The following is a 15,382-nucleotide window of genomic DNA, read 5'->3' on the forward strand; positions in this document are numbered from 1 at the left end:
CAGTCATTTAAGAACTTGGTATTATTTTTCATCATGTATCTGAGCAATACAGCTCTCTCCCTCTCTACACCCCTCCCTCAGTCCCCACCAAATCTACATTTGCCATGCCAAGTCGTGCTAAAATATACCTTGATAGCATGGCAAAGTTTCTGCATCAGAGCTGGAACAGAGCCAACATCGTAGTCTTGGAGACGCAACGGGTAGCCAAATGTTTTAGCGTATTCAGTGAGCACATCTGCCATCATAAGGCATTTGTCTCTCTGAGATCGGAGCAATTTAACAAACTGGGCAGCTAAAGCTTTGACCTTTTCCGCATCTGTTAGTGCAAGGATTTTCTCTTCACCACATTCCAGCACCTGAGGGTAGAAGTCAGCTCGGTTAATGGAATTACTTAGGCGGGGGCTGGGGAAGGCAGTACTTACAATGCACAAATGGAGTACAGTGGAACCTTGGGTTACGGCAGGGATCTGTTCTGGAGGCCCCGCTGCAACCCGAAAATGATGCACATTGAAGTGCCGCTTCTGCGCATGCAGTGAAACTGGAAGTAACCCGTTCTGGTACTTCCGGGTTTGCCATGGATGTTCGCTGAAGCAGATGCAAGCGGAGGCGGACACAGAATGAGGTTTGACTGTATTAGCAATATGAAGGTTCCCCCCTCCCACTTGCAATTCTTTCCAGGTGTTGAAATACCATGAATTTTAATACCATTAATTAATAAGTTCCCCCCGCCAATTGTTAACACAAACAGTTGAATGGCTTTTTAAAAAGGTGGTTTACTTCCAAAGTTTGCCCGTGTAAGTGCAATAGCACCCAGTAGCCACTCTAAAAACAAGGCTCAGTTATACAAGGCAACAAGAGTTTTCCCCAAACACTGAGCACAACTCAATAAGGCTAGAAAGGTTATTTAGTGTGGATGGACGAGGACCCCAGAGTATCTGGATCCTACCTGCAGGACATCTGGTATGGCTTCGAAGAGTTCAAGTAGTTTGGTAAATCCGTAATAGGCAAGTCTGCACTGGCGCCCAAAGTGGTGGTGATAGAATGGGATAAATTTATTGAAAGGCATGCGGAAATAGGGCTGGTGGCGCAACAAGTCCACTGCCTCCTTGGAGAACTGCTTTGTCCTTTCAACTTCTTCCTTGGTACGTTCTGAAAATGAGAGAAGAGATGCAAAACTAAGGGAAAGTAAAAGCAACAAGACCAATACTTTAGCACTCTCCCAGCAACTTCTATTCCAGCTCAACTGCTAGTTTAAAGGAGTGCTCTCCAGAACACAGCAGCTACTAGCCACAGTTAGCTCTGCTTCACCTTCACAGTCAGAAGCGTTATGTCTCTGAAAACCAGTGGCTGGGAATCACAGGTGGGCAGAGTGCTGCTTGGCCACTATGCTTCTCAAGACACATTCTGAATTTTTAGGAACTGATTGTCATTTTTCAAAACTGACTTCTAACACTTTGTTTTCAAATTGCTGTAACCTGTTCTGGGACTTAATGGTGAAGAGAGGTATGAAACAGAATGACAGCAATATATACCGTATTTTTCCTTCTATAACATGCAGATTTTTTCTCCTAAAAAGGAAGGAGAAATGTCTGTGCGTGTTATTGAGCGAATGTGTGGTCCCTGGAGCCAAATAGTGCAAGGGGAGGCAAAAAAAAAAGCAGGCAAAAATCAAATCGCGCGTCTCCTAGAAGGGAAACCTGAAAAGAGGAAGCGGCTGCTTTCCGGCATTCTGCCTCAGGGTCTTACTGCCCACCCACCTCTGTTTCCTTGCTGTGTTTGCTCAAACGGAACAAAGAGCAGGGAAAGCCCCTCCCCTCCGGGCAAGTGGAGGGGAAAGCAGAGTGTCTCCGTGCTGCTGAAAACATGCAGGAGGGAGAGAGAGAGAGAGCGCGAGCTGGCTGGCTTGGGTGGGTAGGTGAGGGAAAACTTTTGCCTTCCTTTCCTCCCTATACCCCTCTCCTGTATTCTTAGCCAGCTGCTTCTCTGCACACCCTTCTCCTGCTCCTTGTCCCTTCTGTGTTTTTCCTTCCCTCCCCACTTAAAATGTGGTTAAAAAGCATGGATCCACATGGATCCTCAGGATCTTTGCATTGGGTCAGCCCAAATTCACCATCAGATCACATAGCATGTCCATGGCTACAGCCTGCCCCCCCAAAATCACGCACCCACTGTTGCCTGGGGCTGCAATGGTGCAAAAATGTGGTTAAAAAGCATGGATCCACATGGATCCTCAGGATCTTTGCACTGGGTCAGCCCAAATTCACCATCAGATCACATAGCATGTCCATGGCTACAGCCTGCCCCCCAAAAATCACGCACCCACTGTTGCCTGGGGCTGCAATGGTGCAAATACGTGGTTAAAAAGCATGGATCTACATGGATCCTCAGGATCTTTGCATTCAGTCATCCCAAATTCACCATCAGATCACATAGCATGTCCATGGTTACAGCCTGCCCCCCAAAAATCACGCACCCACTGTTGCCTGGGGATGCAATGGTGCAAAAACGTGGTTACAAAACATGGATCCACATGGATCCTCAGGATCTTTGCATTGGGTCAGCCCAAATTCACCATCAGAGCACATAGCATGTCCATGGCTACAGCCTGCCCCCCCAAAATCACGCACCCACTGTTGCCTGGGGCTGCAATGGTGCAAATACGTGGTTAAAAAGCATGGATCTACATGGATCCTCAGGATCTTTGCATTCAGTCATCCCAAATTCACCATCAGATCACATAGCATGTCCATGGTTACAGCCTGCCCCCCCAAAATCACGCACCCACTGTTGCCTGGGGATGCAATGGTGCAAAAACGTGGTTACAAAACATGGATCCACATGGATCCTCAGGATCTTTGCATTGGGTCAGCCCAAATTCACCATCAGATCACATGCCTGTGGCCACAGCATGAAGCACAAAAATGATACATCCACTGTTTCATTCAGAATGTTTTTTCCCTTGTTTTCCTCCTCTAAAAACGATGTGCGTGTTATGGTCAGGTGCGTGTTATAGAGCGAAAAATACGGTAACTTTTATTTTGCATCAGGTCATAAGCATCTTTACTCTTAAGGCTCAAGGCACCTGTGGGAATAGAATCCTTGGCTGGGGGGCTCTTATGTTCTTTAGGTGTCACGCAAAAATGCTCTTCATTCTCTGCAACTTTTTAGAGAGTTTGGATATGAATTTTTTGTTTAAATTGCATTCTGTTCTGTTCATATTTACATGTAAACTACCCTGTGATCTTTTCTTTAAATAAAAGGATATACGAATTCCCCAATCAAAACACAGCTCCAAGTCTCTACCTGCTGCTCACCATAAACTTCAATTCATTCACAAAAAAGCCAAAAATATACCTGTCACCAGGGCACCAACTATAGTCTGACCCGTGTGTTAAAAAAAAGAAAAGGAAGAGGGTTAAGTTCCTAAAACGAGGATGTACCTCTTTTGGGGATACAAATTACCATCTCATTATCTTGCATAGACAAACAGATTGTTGTGTCCGGAATTTCTGATATGAGATCCACCAACTCGCACACTCCATATTCCGTCACGTCCCAGTCTTTTGAGAAGCACCTAGATAATGGGATGGAAAGAAGTGAATTCACATTAAAGGTATTTAGGGTAAACGAGAACAGAAAAAGGCACAATCCAGCACCTTTTCCATTGCTTCCATATGAAGATATGAATAATACAAGAGGCAACGGGAAGTGTTCAACTCAGAATTAGACCCACTGAAGTTAATGAAGATGAGTAAGTTCATCAATGTCAATGCGTCTACTTTGAGTAAAACTTAGGAGCAGGCCCTGGGATTGCCGGGGTTTAAAAATTAGTATCATTAAGTGTTAGACATTTCAGACTTTTGATCAGAAAGTTCTCAAGATTTCTCCTTCTCTATTGCAAGTTTCTAACAGAACTTTTGGAAAACTTTAGTGCGAGGGAAAATCCTGCCCCATTCCTAGGTATTCTTTAAACATACCAGAGGACCCAGGAAGGGAAGAGCAGGTCGTGGTTAACAAGCCAAAGTTTGTGTCCCCCATGAATTCATGCAGCAAACCACCAAGTGCATCATCCTGCCTGCCTTTAGGATTGGCCAACTTCATAAAATTTAACATCAGCCATTTTTTACACCCCCCCCCCCAAGTTGGCTTTTGTTTCTGCTCCTCAGATTCTGACTTTGGAAAGGAGAAAGCTGCTCCTTCCCCTTCGAAGGGGAAATGTTACTTCCCTGAAGCTCAAAGTCTTTAATTTTTTTCATTTTAAAAAAAGCTTTGATGTGTCAATTTGTAAACACAGGCTATGCACATGCCACAGTTCTCTTTACGTACCAATGATAAGCTTGAAAGAACTCCCTCACAACCACTTGCTTGCTGGCCTGGGACTTGAGCAGCTTAAACAGGTCTTGAGTAAATCGCTTCACTTGGGCCCTATGCGTTAAGGTTAACAAACGCTTGGTGCCTATCCCGAGAATCTGGAAGGAAAAAGACACCACATTTTAGATGAAGTATGTGACTCCCACAGTCAAAACGCTGCCACATTTGAGCTTATTTACAGCTACATGCCATGAGAATAAGTATCTGCACACCAAGCTTGGCCCCAATTGCTTCTTCACACCAGTAATGACATTTCCCTGGATCTCCACATTGTCCAGTAAAGCAGCTCTCACAGTCAAACTTGGCACTGTATTTTTACATTGTAGGAACCCCTCTGGGACAGGTAAGAAGTCAAGTTACGATTAACAAATAGTGGCAGGTATTGGCAAAAGGCTTACTTATTTAAAACAAGGGGGTCCAACACATGGCTCAAGGGCTGAATCCAGTTACCTCTTCCCAGTCTTCTCCCTCTTCAATGTCCCACCACCACTCCCCAGGCTCTGAGCCTTCTTCCCTTGAGGGTTCCCCAGCAGGTTCCTCTGACCATTTCTCTGTGCCCAACCAGTTCATGACACATGACAGATGTGTTTTGGGCTACAGGCTGACCATAGGCCATTCTGGCCAAGGATGATGGGAGCTGGGAGCCCAACAATGTGTGGAGGGTACCAGACTGGGCTGGTGCTCTGTTAACTCCAAAAGCCATTAAGCAGCTTGAGAAGACAGCTGGCAAGGTGAGGCAATGGCAAAGCTTTCCAGGTAGTGGGCAATAGCCAACATAGGATACATATTGGAATAGAGATGCCAATCTCATCTTCTGACATGCAACCTGGACAGATGCAAATGTCCTTGATGTCCTGGGTCACAGCAGTAAAGCTACATACCAAAAGGTTAAGGGTAAGAGAATCCCTTCCAAACAACCGGCAATGTAAAAGCAGGACCTTGCTTGTCCTGTGTAAATTAAATTTCAATACCAGCTTCTTAAAGAGGGGATCTACAATATCCCTGAGGACTGTGGAAGGCACCAGAGAACTCTTCTTCACCGCTGTTATCTTGACACACCACCCTTAAAGTCAAAATGAGGATTTTTTTTACTGCAGTTAAAGCTAGCCTTTTATGTGAACTGACACTCATCACTCATGGAAACATGCACTTCAATAAAATCGAGACTGAACTCACCTGCAACACATGAGGCACAGCTTCCAGCAACTCCATCAACTTGGAACACCCATAGTCAGACACACGACATTGCTTTGCAAAATGGTGATGGTATGTTGGGATGAATTTACTGACAGGCATGATACACGATGGCTGGTTTTTAAGGAGATCAATCACTTCTCTGCTGAACTGAATAAGTTGTGGGTTGCCCACAGGGCTTGTAGAACGTAGAATCCATGGCTCTAAAAATGGGGGTGGGGGCAAAAATAACTCTCTGGCTTAGGAGGCAAGAGACATAAATGGAATACATACAATAAAAACTACAGCCAAAACTAGGAGTAAATCAGAACAGGAACACCATGGATTTGGGGGAAGTATCATGTCTCTACAGACTAAAAACTAATTACAAAGTGACAAAAAGGCCACTATCTGAAGACAAGCTTGTGTCACAACAAAGCAAAAATATGAACTGTGGCTGGAATTCCAGAGAGACAAACTTGGTATGTCCAAAAGGGGTTTCAGGCATTTAGTTGGAATTTTCCTTCCCCCACAGAACTGGGGTCTGAATTCCAGAACACACAGCTACTATTTTGTTTTCTGTTGCAAGCTGAATGGTCATTTGAAAGGCAAAGCTTGCTCAAGGAACGGAATGGAAGTCATAGTCTGAACCCTAGAATCAAAACCACTCATCTGAACTCACAGCAATCTGTCCAACAGAACACCCAGAAGGCAGCAAGTCATCTCTAAACCCCCCCTCACACCCCCAATCTCTTTCATGAATACTCCCACCTCCCCTTGGTACTCTCTCCATACATGCCTCCCACAGCCCATCCATCGAATACAGTTCTCATTCTCTCTTCCTGCCATGATCATACCTGTCCTCTTTTTGTTCCGTCAAGGCTCCTTCCACCCCACTTGGTGCCCCCCCCCACTTGGTGTCCCCCCCCCATTACTCCATATTTCCTTCTTTTCTTCTCTACTCCATGCACATACATGCACAGCTCAGTCAACAATGATCCTCCTCTCCCCAGTCCAGCCAATTCAAAGCCCTGCTGTTGTCCCATCATGGAAGTGAGCAAGTTTAGCAAAGACTTATCAAGGAACTGTTAGCAACTGGAGGGGCACAGGGAGAGCATTTTCATCCTCTTTTCTTGTAATCTGGTGCAGCAGATAGCCTGGGAGGCACTGTGGCAGCCCTCTGGCAACATACTGGAGCACGCAGGCACCGTGCTGGTTATCCCGTATCTAAATTCTAGGTTATATGCTATGTCAGGAATGGGGAACCTGTGACCCTCCAAAAGCTGCTGGACTCCCAACTCCCATCAGCCCCAACCAGCATGGTCATTAGCTAGCGATGACAGGAGTTGTAACCCACCAAGATCTGGAGGACCACAAGTTCCCAAGCAAATCAGTCACACAAAGGAACAGAATTATGTGCACGCTACTGATGTTAGAAGCAAGAAACTAACACAAAAGACTGATGCATAAAAGAGTGAAATATGCACCTGCAGTGGGAGGTGGTGGCTTGTTATGAATCCACTTGACAACTTTGATGCCGTTTTGTGCGGTGGCAATATTCACACCAGGGACACAAGTGATGAGATGCTCCAGAGGAACACCTCCCTGGCCTTCCTGCACCATTTGCAGATTGCTGAATTCTGAAGCATAGCAGTCAGGAAAGCTGCAAAAGAGACCGACATAATATAAAAAGTGTTAGACCAGACTGCTCACTTGTAACGAAACCTTTGGTCAATCTTGTAGCAAAACAGATGCAAAAAAGCATTCGCAAGTCTCTGTTTACACTGCAAGTAAGAAAAGCAGGTTCATATTAAAGGTGACTTGCTGTCATGACCTTAATTTGATGCAACCTACAGCTGACTACCCGACAGCAATCTAGGGATTTGGAACTGGAGACATGGGTCTGAAAAAACTGTTGCAGGGTTGCCATAGGTCAGCAGATAGTGCTATGCATTTTATTGCCTAAAGATCACAAAGACAGTTGCTACACATTTAGGAAAGTCAAGAGAGTAGTCTATCTAGGTTGGTATCATCTCCACTGACTGGCAGGAGCTCTCCGGGGTTTCAGACAGGGGACGTTGCTATCATTCCTTGGAGATGTCAGGGATTGAACTTGGGACTTTCTGCATGATTCATTACTTGAAAAATCTAGCTTGTGTGATTTTGCAGCATTCACGGGATACATGTCCATGAAATGAATCATTTCACTTCTTGCCACCAAATGAAGTCCTCTGACACTAAACCAACTGAGCTTTAGATAAGTAACATCTAATGCCTCTGTCTGCATGCTTGACCTCCCATAAGAGTCTTGATCTCAAGACCACAAGCACACATCCTTGTGTGTTAGAATTCAACAACACATACACTGCTCAGCTACAGTGAATTACAACAGCAATTCCTACAAAGGGCATCGAGGCTCCGTGGCACATAGGATTCATCTAGAAATCGAAACTTGTATTCTCAAACACTCCTTAAAACAACTGAAGGGAGCAGTGTGGATGGCAAGAGACGGAGGAAATAAAGGGCACAAGCATGGAATAAAGGACACAACCAGAAACTTAGCCAAGAGGAAAGTATTTGCAGATCAGAGATAAGAAAGAAAATGTAAAGATCGGCAGCAATTCAAAATTAGTTATCTGCAGTTTCTTACATGCTGAAGACAAATATTAATATTCAGATTGCTCTGAACTAGGCAGTATGCGCTCTGCGGTTATGTATTTGTATTGTGCAAGAGCAGAATTCAGGACACGTCTTTGGAAGATAGCATCTCTGCTGAATACAATTGTCCAAATACAGCCAGCATTTAATACAGACTTCTCTTGTCACTCGGAGCCCCTTCAGCAACCAGGGCAACCCTCAATGTGAGGAGTCAGAGAAAACCAATGAAGGGGAGGAGGGGTTAAGAAGTGAGAATGATTCCAAGTAGCTTAAAGGGAAGATGGCTTTTTTGTTCTGCACAGAATTTCACCTCTCACCTGTGACCAGCACTACTGGGGGTCACAAAGCAGACAGACCTGATTTTTGGTGTGTTTTAATATTTAATTATTTAAATATTTGTTGTTGTTTTTTTTAAAAAAATGTATATATATTATTATGCTTAAGAGAACTCAGAATCTTAACTACAGAGACACTCAAGTGGAATGGGGCCTGGAGGAGGTGCTTTCTCTTAGTGATGAACCATTTCTAACTTGCCTAGTGGAGGGAGTTGGTGGAGCAATCTATCCAAGGATCCCTTTCACTACAGGGGAAAAAAAGGGGGGATTTAACCCAGTTCATTACTGAACATTCAAACAATGGCTAAGGAACCTTATTTTACCTCAGTAACGGCACTGTCCCCTCGTGGGTCTGCAACAAGCTATGAACTTGCGGTGCAAAGGTCTTAAGAGACAAAATCACAAAGGGAACTTTGTAGGAGTCAGGATCAAAGTCATGTTCACTAGAGAAATAAGAAAACATTGAACAGTTTTATACTGGGGTAAGGCAATAAAGTAATATATACAGCCCAATAAAGTAATATATACAGCTGCCACTCTTCATTTGCTACTGTGGAAAATTTGTCTTATGGACTTTTGCAGCCAACAGCTACTAGTCTAAACTGGAGTCATCATTATGGTATAACCAAAGCAGATTAGTGGTTCTTCCACATGGGCATGGATTTGCCATCTTTCAAAGATCTTATACAGTTCAGGAAGCTGATGTAACTCCACAGATAATGATGCTTCACAGCTATTAAAGGAGAGTAATATATGCCGGACAGTTCTGTAGAGATATTTCCTTAAAAACCCAACAACCCCAAACACTTGCAAAGTTTTTTTAAACCACAATGCTTAGGTATGGAACTTCCTCCCTGTAATGCCAGGGACTGTTGGATCTCTGCTTTTAAGACATCAGATTAAGATGTGGTCATTTCCCCAAACTTATGGTTTGGGCTGAAAAGATTGTTTCAGTTTCTTGAGATTCTAATCTATTTTATATTGCTGTTGCTGCATTTCTCATACTGATTTGTGTATCTCAACATATTATTATGTATTACCCCAGGAACCACTGGAGGGCAGAATATAAAGTATATAAAAATGCGCCAATTTCAATTCCAGAGTTCACTTACAGCGAAAGATGGAAGGATCTGAAAAACACCTCTTACCTGAAATCTTTATTAATGCAGTGCTGCTTGCAAATGGGCTCATGATATTCCAGTTCTTCAAATATGATAGGACTACAGTTAGCTGAAGAGCCATCATGAGACTGTGAAGACCCCAAAGGGCTCTGTCTAGCTTGACTACTGGGTAAAAGACATACAAGTCTTCCATTGCCTTGATCGCGGATGGCTACAACGTCTGTTATTTTATACAAGTCTGATACATTTAACTTGTGTCCAAACCTAAAAAAACAGAATATTTGAAAATTTTAATGAAGTGGAAGAGGGAGGGGAGGAGAGGTCCCTACTCCTGGTATAGAGAACACGTTTTAAAACTACTATCATAAAAGTAGTGAGTTATGAATATATCAGATTTCTTAAGTAATTTGGCATGCCGTTTTTCAGACCTACTTTTTCTCGTAGATCTCTGTGAACTTGAGAAGAGGCAGACAACAAGCTGGAGCATCTTGAAGAATGGACATTGCTTCTGAACTGCCAATGGAAGTGATTTGGTGTTAGGAAAGGCACGGTAAATCATTTTATTCCAAACTATTTTCTTCATTTACACTAAATCCACCAGAATATTTTTTTAAAGGAACAGTGCTGACATAGCCCAGTGCCAATAGCCCAGGCCTTTAACTCTTCACCAGTGCCAATACACCGAGAGAGGTAGTTTTGCTCAAAATTCTTAAGAGTTTAACGTACCCTGACCTCCAGTAATGAATACTCTTTTGGTATACAACTTAAAGGCAGAGGTGAGGAACTCTCCAGGTATTGTTGGACTTCAACAATTGGCATCCTTGACTTTAAGGTGACCTCAAGAAGTGAGCCAATCATTCCTACACCTTAAGGGTTGAGCACCTATAACATGCACCCCCAAACTCGGCCCTCCAGATGTTTTGAGACTACAATTCCCATCATCCCTGACTACTGGTCCTGTTAGCTAGGGATGATGGGAGTTGTAGTCCCAAAACACCTGGAGGGCTGAGTTTGGGGTGCATGACCTAAAATAACAGAACCAAGTTCTCAAAGTAGCTGTTCCTGTGCTTATGTCCAGCCTAGAATTCTTGGCTGTGGTTTGAATCCATTATTTCCCCATTCTGCCCCAACCTACAAAGAAAACAGATAATCCTTCCATTCATTTAAGGGAACTCTATTTGAAGACAGGTGAAGCCCCTGAGCATTCTTCATGCTAACACGATCTACCATCTATATGCTTCAAATGTGGTACTCTATTCTAACTATTTGATGCATAGCTAATCCTCAGCCTTCAAAAGTCTCCATGTAAGAAGATGTTCTAGCTTATTTTAAAATTACCTAACCAGTGCCAAGGATTTATTGGTAGCTCCTGTAGCCAGCGAAACCTGGATCCTCTTGCTTCCAATTTTGTATCTATGAAGGTAGTTGACAGCACGTATTGCTTCCTGTAAATTCTCCATTTGAACTATAGCCTTCAGCTGATAATCAGTATGAGGACTGAGTTCCACAGTCTTTACCTGAAATAAGAGATCAAATCAGCGCACAAATACCAGGATTGATATATGACACTTGTGTATGTACAGAATCATCGACACAATCAGCCCTAACTACCTTCTCCAACACTGCAGAGCTCTGGTTCTCTGCAGACAATAAAGCCAGTTGAATAATGGATAGAGCACAGGTGGCACAATGGTCGTAGTTCATCCATTTCTGTGTTTATGCCAATTTGTTTTAACATGCGACCCACTCTGAAATTATCTGCAATAAGGAACAAGAGTTGCTGCTCCTGAGCTGCATCCACAAAACCCGAAACAGGGCAAACGAAAGTAAACTCTGATGTTTACCTTGCCATGCTTAGAGAAGATTTCTTGCAACGTTTGCTGCAGCTCCTTTCTGGACAGTCTGTAGTCTATATTGCTAATCTGGATGTCTGCTCCGTTTGCAAAAGGATCTGGGTAGTCCACGCTACCAGTGTGATTGATGAAGGCGAGTGGAGAAGATCTGTTTGAGAGGTTTGGGGACACACTCCTAATGAAGTAGGGAGGAAAGCAAGGGAGTTCTAGAATTATTCATTCCACTGTACATAACACACACAAGGAGAAATCGCTTTAGGCATTTAAAGAGCAAGGTAATTTTTCTTTAAGAGATATGAAATATCTCGAATACCGAATCCAGTTAGTTATGCTAAAATCAGATTTTTGGTCTTCCTGGCTCAGGGATAGCCAATGTGGCTCCAGATGATGTTGGGAGTGTAGCTTCCACTATCCCCGACTGTCGACCATCTTGGCTGTGGTTGACGAGAATCATAATGCAACAGTATTTAGAGGGCACCATGCTGGGTACCCCATCTCTAGGTCTTTACACCAGGGTTTTGGATGGGGGTCTCAGGGATTGAACCTGAACTTGAGACTATTGACATGCAAAGCATGTACTCTTCCAGTGAGCAGCGACAAATCCCAAACAGGTCTATTTCGCAACACATGGACTGGAGTTACACACATCTGTTCAATGAACAAATGAAGTCAAGAAGTGTCCCATTCACATAATACAGAAACACAGAGCAACCTTTAAATTCTTGTGTAAAGATCCTTTTTTCACTTTTAAAAACAAAGGTCTAGTGTCTCCAAACATCACCAGTCACATGTTACAAAAATGGGTATCCCAGGTTTGTCACTGCAACCTTTCAATTCCTTACACCAGGCATAGGCAAACTCGGCCCTCCAGATGTTTTGGGACAATTCCCATCATCCCTGACCACTGGTCATGTTAGCCAGGGATCATGGGAGTTGTAGTCCCAACACATCTGGAGGGCCGAGTTTGCCTATGCCTGCCTCACACACCAAGGATTGCTCTCTTCTGCTTGCAAGTGCAGACAGATAATGGATTAACCACTAGCCAACACTCAAGCGGATGGCAAGGGGATGAAAGCAGAGGAGAGAGCTTAAGGGCCATATTTCAGTAGTAGAGCAATTTGCATACACAAGGCAGGTGGCACCAAGAATATCCCTTGTCGAAACCCTAGAGTGGCTTCCTGCTGGTGTAGACAATACTAAGTGATATGGACCAATGGGTCTTATATGCAATATAAGCCAGTTTCTACGTTCCTCAGTTTGGCTTCAGACCACTGCACTAATCCACTGGTGACAGGTATATATACGCAGACACACGTGCATACTGAGAAACAGGACTAAAACCCATCTAAGTTTCCCAAGCATCTTGGGCTGGCTCTTATGACAAGCTTCCCTGCAGACCTCAGGGGTGGATTCATCCCTGCACAAGCATTCCAAAGGAGAATTCAGAGAAATCTCCAAAACTGGAGCCCAGGGCTCTTCTGCTTTTGTCAGAGCTTTGGACTGCAAGAGCTGCTTACCTAGAGGACCAGCGACTTTGAGATATCAGCACAGGACTGAGCTGCCTTGACGCTGTGAGCATACTGAAAGCAGATGGGTAGCTAACTTGGAATACATCATCCTTCTCTTTTCTCTCTACCGGGGAGTTGCTGATGCTTCTGGCTGCCAGCGAATCTTTCCTGCATGAAGAAGAATGGCCTCATTAGCTTGCAATTTCAATTCTTGCTTTTTACAAAATTCAAACTTGCGCCTGACGTACTTTAGACTGTTTTTGTGAACAGAGTCTCCTGCTCCTGCTTTCTTGGTTGCCAGGGCTGTAGAACTGGATGCACTAGAGTTACTTTGCAATGGCGCAGTGTCCTCTTTTAGTGGGTCTTTGTGATTCTCGGTAATGTTCGCATTCTTTGACTCCATGCGGCAAAGTTCCTTGAAGAAAAAGATTATGCAGGTCAGCAAGCAAGAGGGGATTATGGTAGACTAAATGCAACCCACAACTTAGACATGAATATGAGACCTGCAGGTATAGGGCAGTATATAAATTCAATTCATATTAAGAATAATATTCCTTAGAAGAAGCATCTACACTTTGGAATTCCTGACCTACTGACGACAGACACCTTCATAATACTCTTTTCAGTTTTTGCTTAAAACATCTTTGTTTGGGCAACTTATCCAGACATGAAAAAGTTACATGTGATTTATTGCTTTTTAGCTACTGTTTATTTTAATCATCTTTTGAATGCTTTCAAATACCTGGACTTCCTTGCTTTTATCAAGACTTTGAATGCTTTATATTTCTGGTTAACCACTTAGAGGTTGTTGCTGCTGTTCGTTTTTAACAAACAGTATACACATTTTGCTACATAAATGAATGAAAATAATTTACGTGTAAATTTATAGAACAACCGTCTCATAAAACTTCAGCAATACAAAACAATCATTAAGATGACTGCCCAAGAAAATCTGTAAGCAGCTGCAAAGGTCTGTCAGAATAATAATACCTTCAAGACATGCCTGAAAATCAAATGCAAGGATGCCTGCCAAATCTCTGCTGGAAAAATATTCTGCAGCATGGAACCAGCGACACATGGGACAATTAAGAGCACTCCCCTGGATTATCTGAGATAAAGCCTTTAAGAGAACCTGGACCCAAGAACCTTGAACCAGGTCCAGTAGCATGTGGGCAGTTAGTGCAGATATTTGAGCAGCAAAAGCAGAATCTAAATATGGGAAGCACAATGCAAGTCCTTATTATACAACAGTTAGTGGAACCTTGGGGTACAGCAAGCAGAAACCCAGTTCCCAACATTGTACGTGGCACTGGTTGTGTCCCCTGCAAGTTCAGTAGAAACATCGGCAACTGGGTGGTTTTGCACATTCATCAGAATGCAAGGACGACCTATTTATGGACACCTGGGTTCAGTGTGCAGATTCTGAGGGACAGAGCCTGCAGTGCATGTGACACTAAGGGCAAAAGTGTGGTTTCCACTGTAACTTGACAAGTCCACACATTTCAATAGATCTACTCTGGGTTTGACTTAGATGGACACACTTCAGAGAGGCTGGTGACAAAGGGTAGGGAAGACTGGTGGATTAAAAAAAACCCCTCTAAGGTTGAATATGTCTCACCCACCTCAGAGTTTTAAATTATTACCTGTAAGCTCTTCACGCTGGTGTTCTTTGCAACAGAGCCGTGCAACTGAGGGCCTTTTCCCACAGCAGCTTTTGCTGATGGATCAGTGGAGTCCCTGCCCACGAGGCACAGCTTTGAGCTCTTGTTCGCTTTTTTGGGTGACTTCACTTTTTCTGCTCCAGTAGAGCTTGCATTCTTGGCTTCAGCAAGCTCCTTGTTTTTAGGGGTAAAAGAAACGACGATCCTGTTGCCGAAGACGTCTTCATTCTCCATCCGCTTCTGAGCGCGCTCAGCGCTGTCTTGATTTAAGAAGCGGAGGATTGCGCTGCTGCCGGAAATGGTCAGTACTTTCCCTCCGCAATTGTCTGACAAACGGCGGAGCCTGTAGCAGACACTTTTGCTGTCTCTGTTTGTTGGCAGGTTGTAAACATATAGCAGGGTATGGCATGCCTAAAAAACAACGGCTGTTTTTTAGTGGGCTTCTGGAGACAAGGGGGTAGAATCATAGCTGAAGACAAAGTATCCTGGTTATTGTATCATTAAGAAACAGCAACACAGATAAACCATAGCTTATGGACTATTTGTGGTCAATAAAATTTGGAACATGGGCCGATAAAGACTCCAAAGATTAAGCTTTGGACAGACACCACTAATTGCCAGGCTATTTACCAGCTACCACTGCTGGCCTGGGTCTCCTCTTCTGTCTTTTTAACTGCCCTGGGGCAATGTAGCATCCATTTT

The 15,382-nt window shown here is 43.7% G+C and overlaps 1 protein-coding gene across 4 annotated transcripts in view; it reads right to left on the bottom strand.

Moving 5' to 3' along the window:
• MARF1 (meiosis regulator and mRNA stability factor 1) overlaps positions 1–15,382 on the bottom strand; it is a 41,542-nt gene that overhangs the window by 11,795 nt on the left and 14,365 nt on the right. For all 4 annotated transcript variants that reach the window (XM_079952295.1, XM_079952293.1, XM_079952294.1 and 1 more), the window contains exons 8-21: positions 14,663–15,091; positions 13,268–13,434; positions 13,029–13,187; positions 11,503–11,686; positions 10,997–11,175; positions 10,091–10,171; positions 9,686–9,922; positions 8,861–8,980; positions 7,032–7,207; positions 5,548–5,768; positions 4,327–4,469; positions 3,441–3,574; positions 947–1,149; positions 129–356 (exon numbers count right to left, since the gene is read on the bottom strand). In XM_079952295.1, the coding sequence (XP_079808421.1) occupies positions 129–356; positions 947–1,149; positions 3,441–3,574; positions 4,327–4,469; positions 5,548–5,768; positions 7,032–7,207; positions 8,861–8,980; positions 9,686–9,922; positions 10,091–10,171; positions 10,997–11,175; positions 11,503–11,686; positions 13,029–13,187; positions 13,268–13,434; positions 14,663–15,091 (2,661 nt within the window). The remainder of the gene's footprint in view (positions 1–128; positions 357–946; positions 1,150–3,440; positions 3,575–4,326; positions 4,470–5,547; positions 5,769–7,031; positions 7,208–8,860; positions 8,981–9,685; positions 9,923–10,090; positions 10,172–10,996; positions 11,176–11,502; positions 11,687–13,028; positions 13,188–13,267; positions 13,435–14,662; positions 15,092–15,382) is intronic.

Source organism: Podarcis cretensis (genome assembly GCF_951804945.1).
Source record: "Podarcis cretensis genome assembly, chromosome: 14".
NCBI lineage: Eukaryota > Metazoa > Chordata > Lepidosauria > Squamata > Lacertidae > Podarcis > Podarcis cretensis.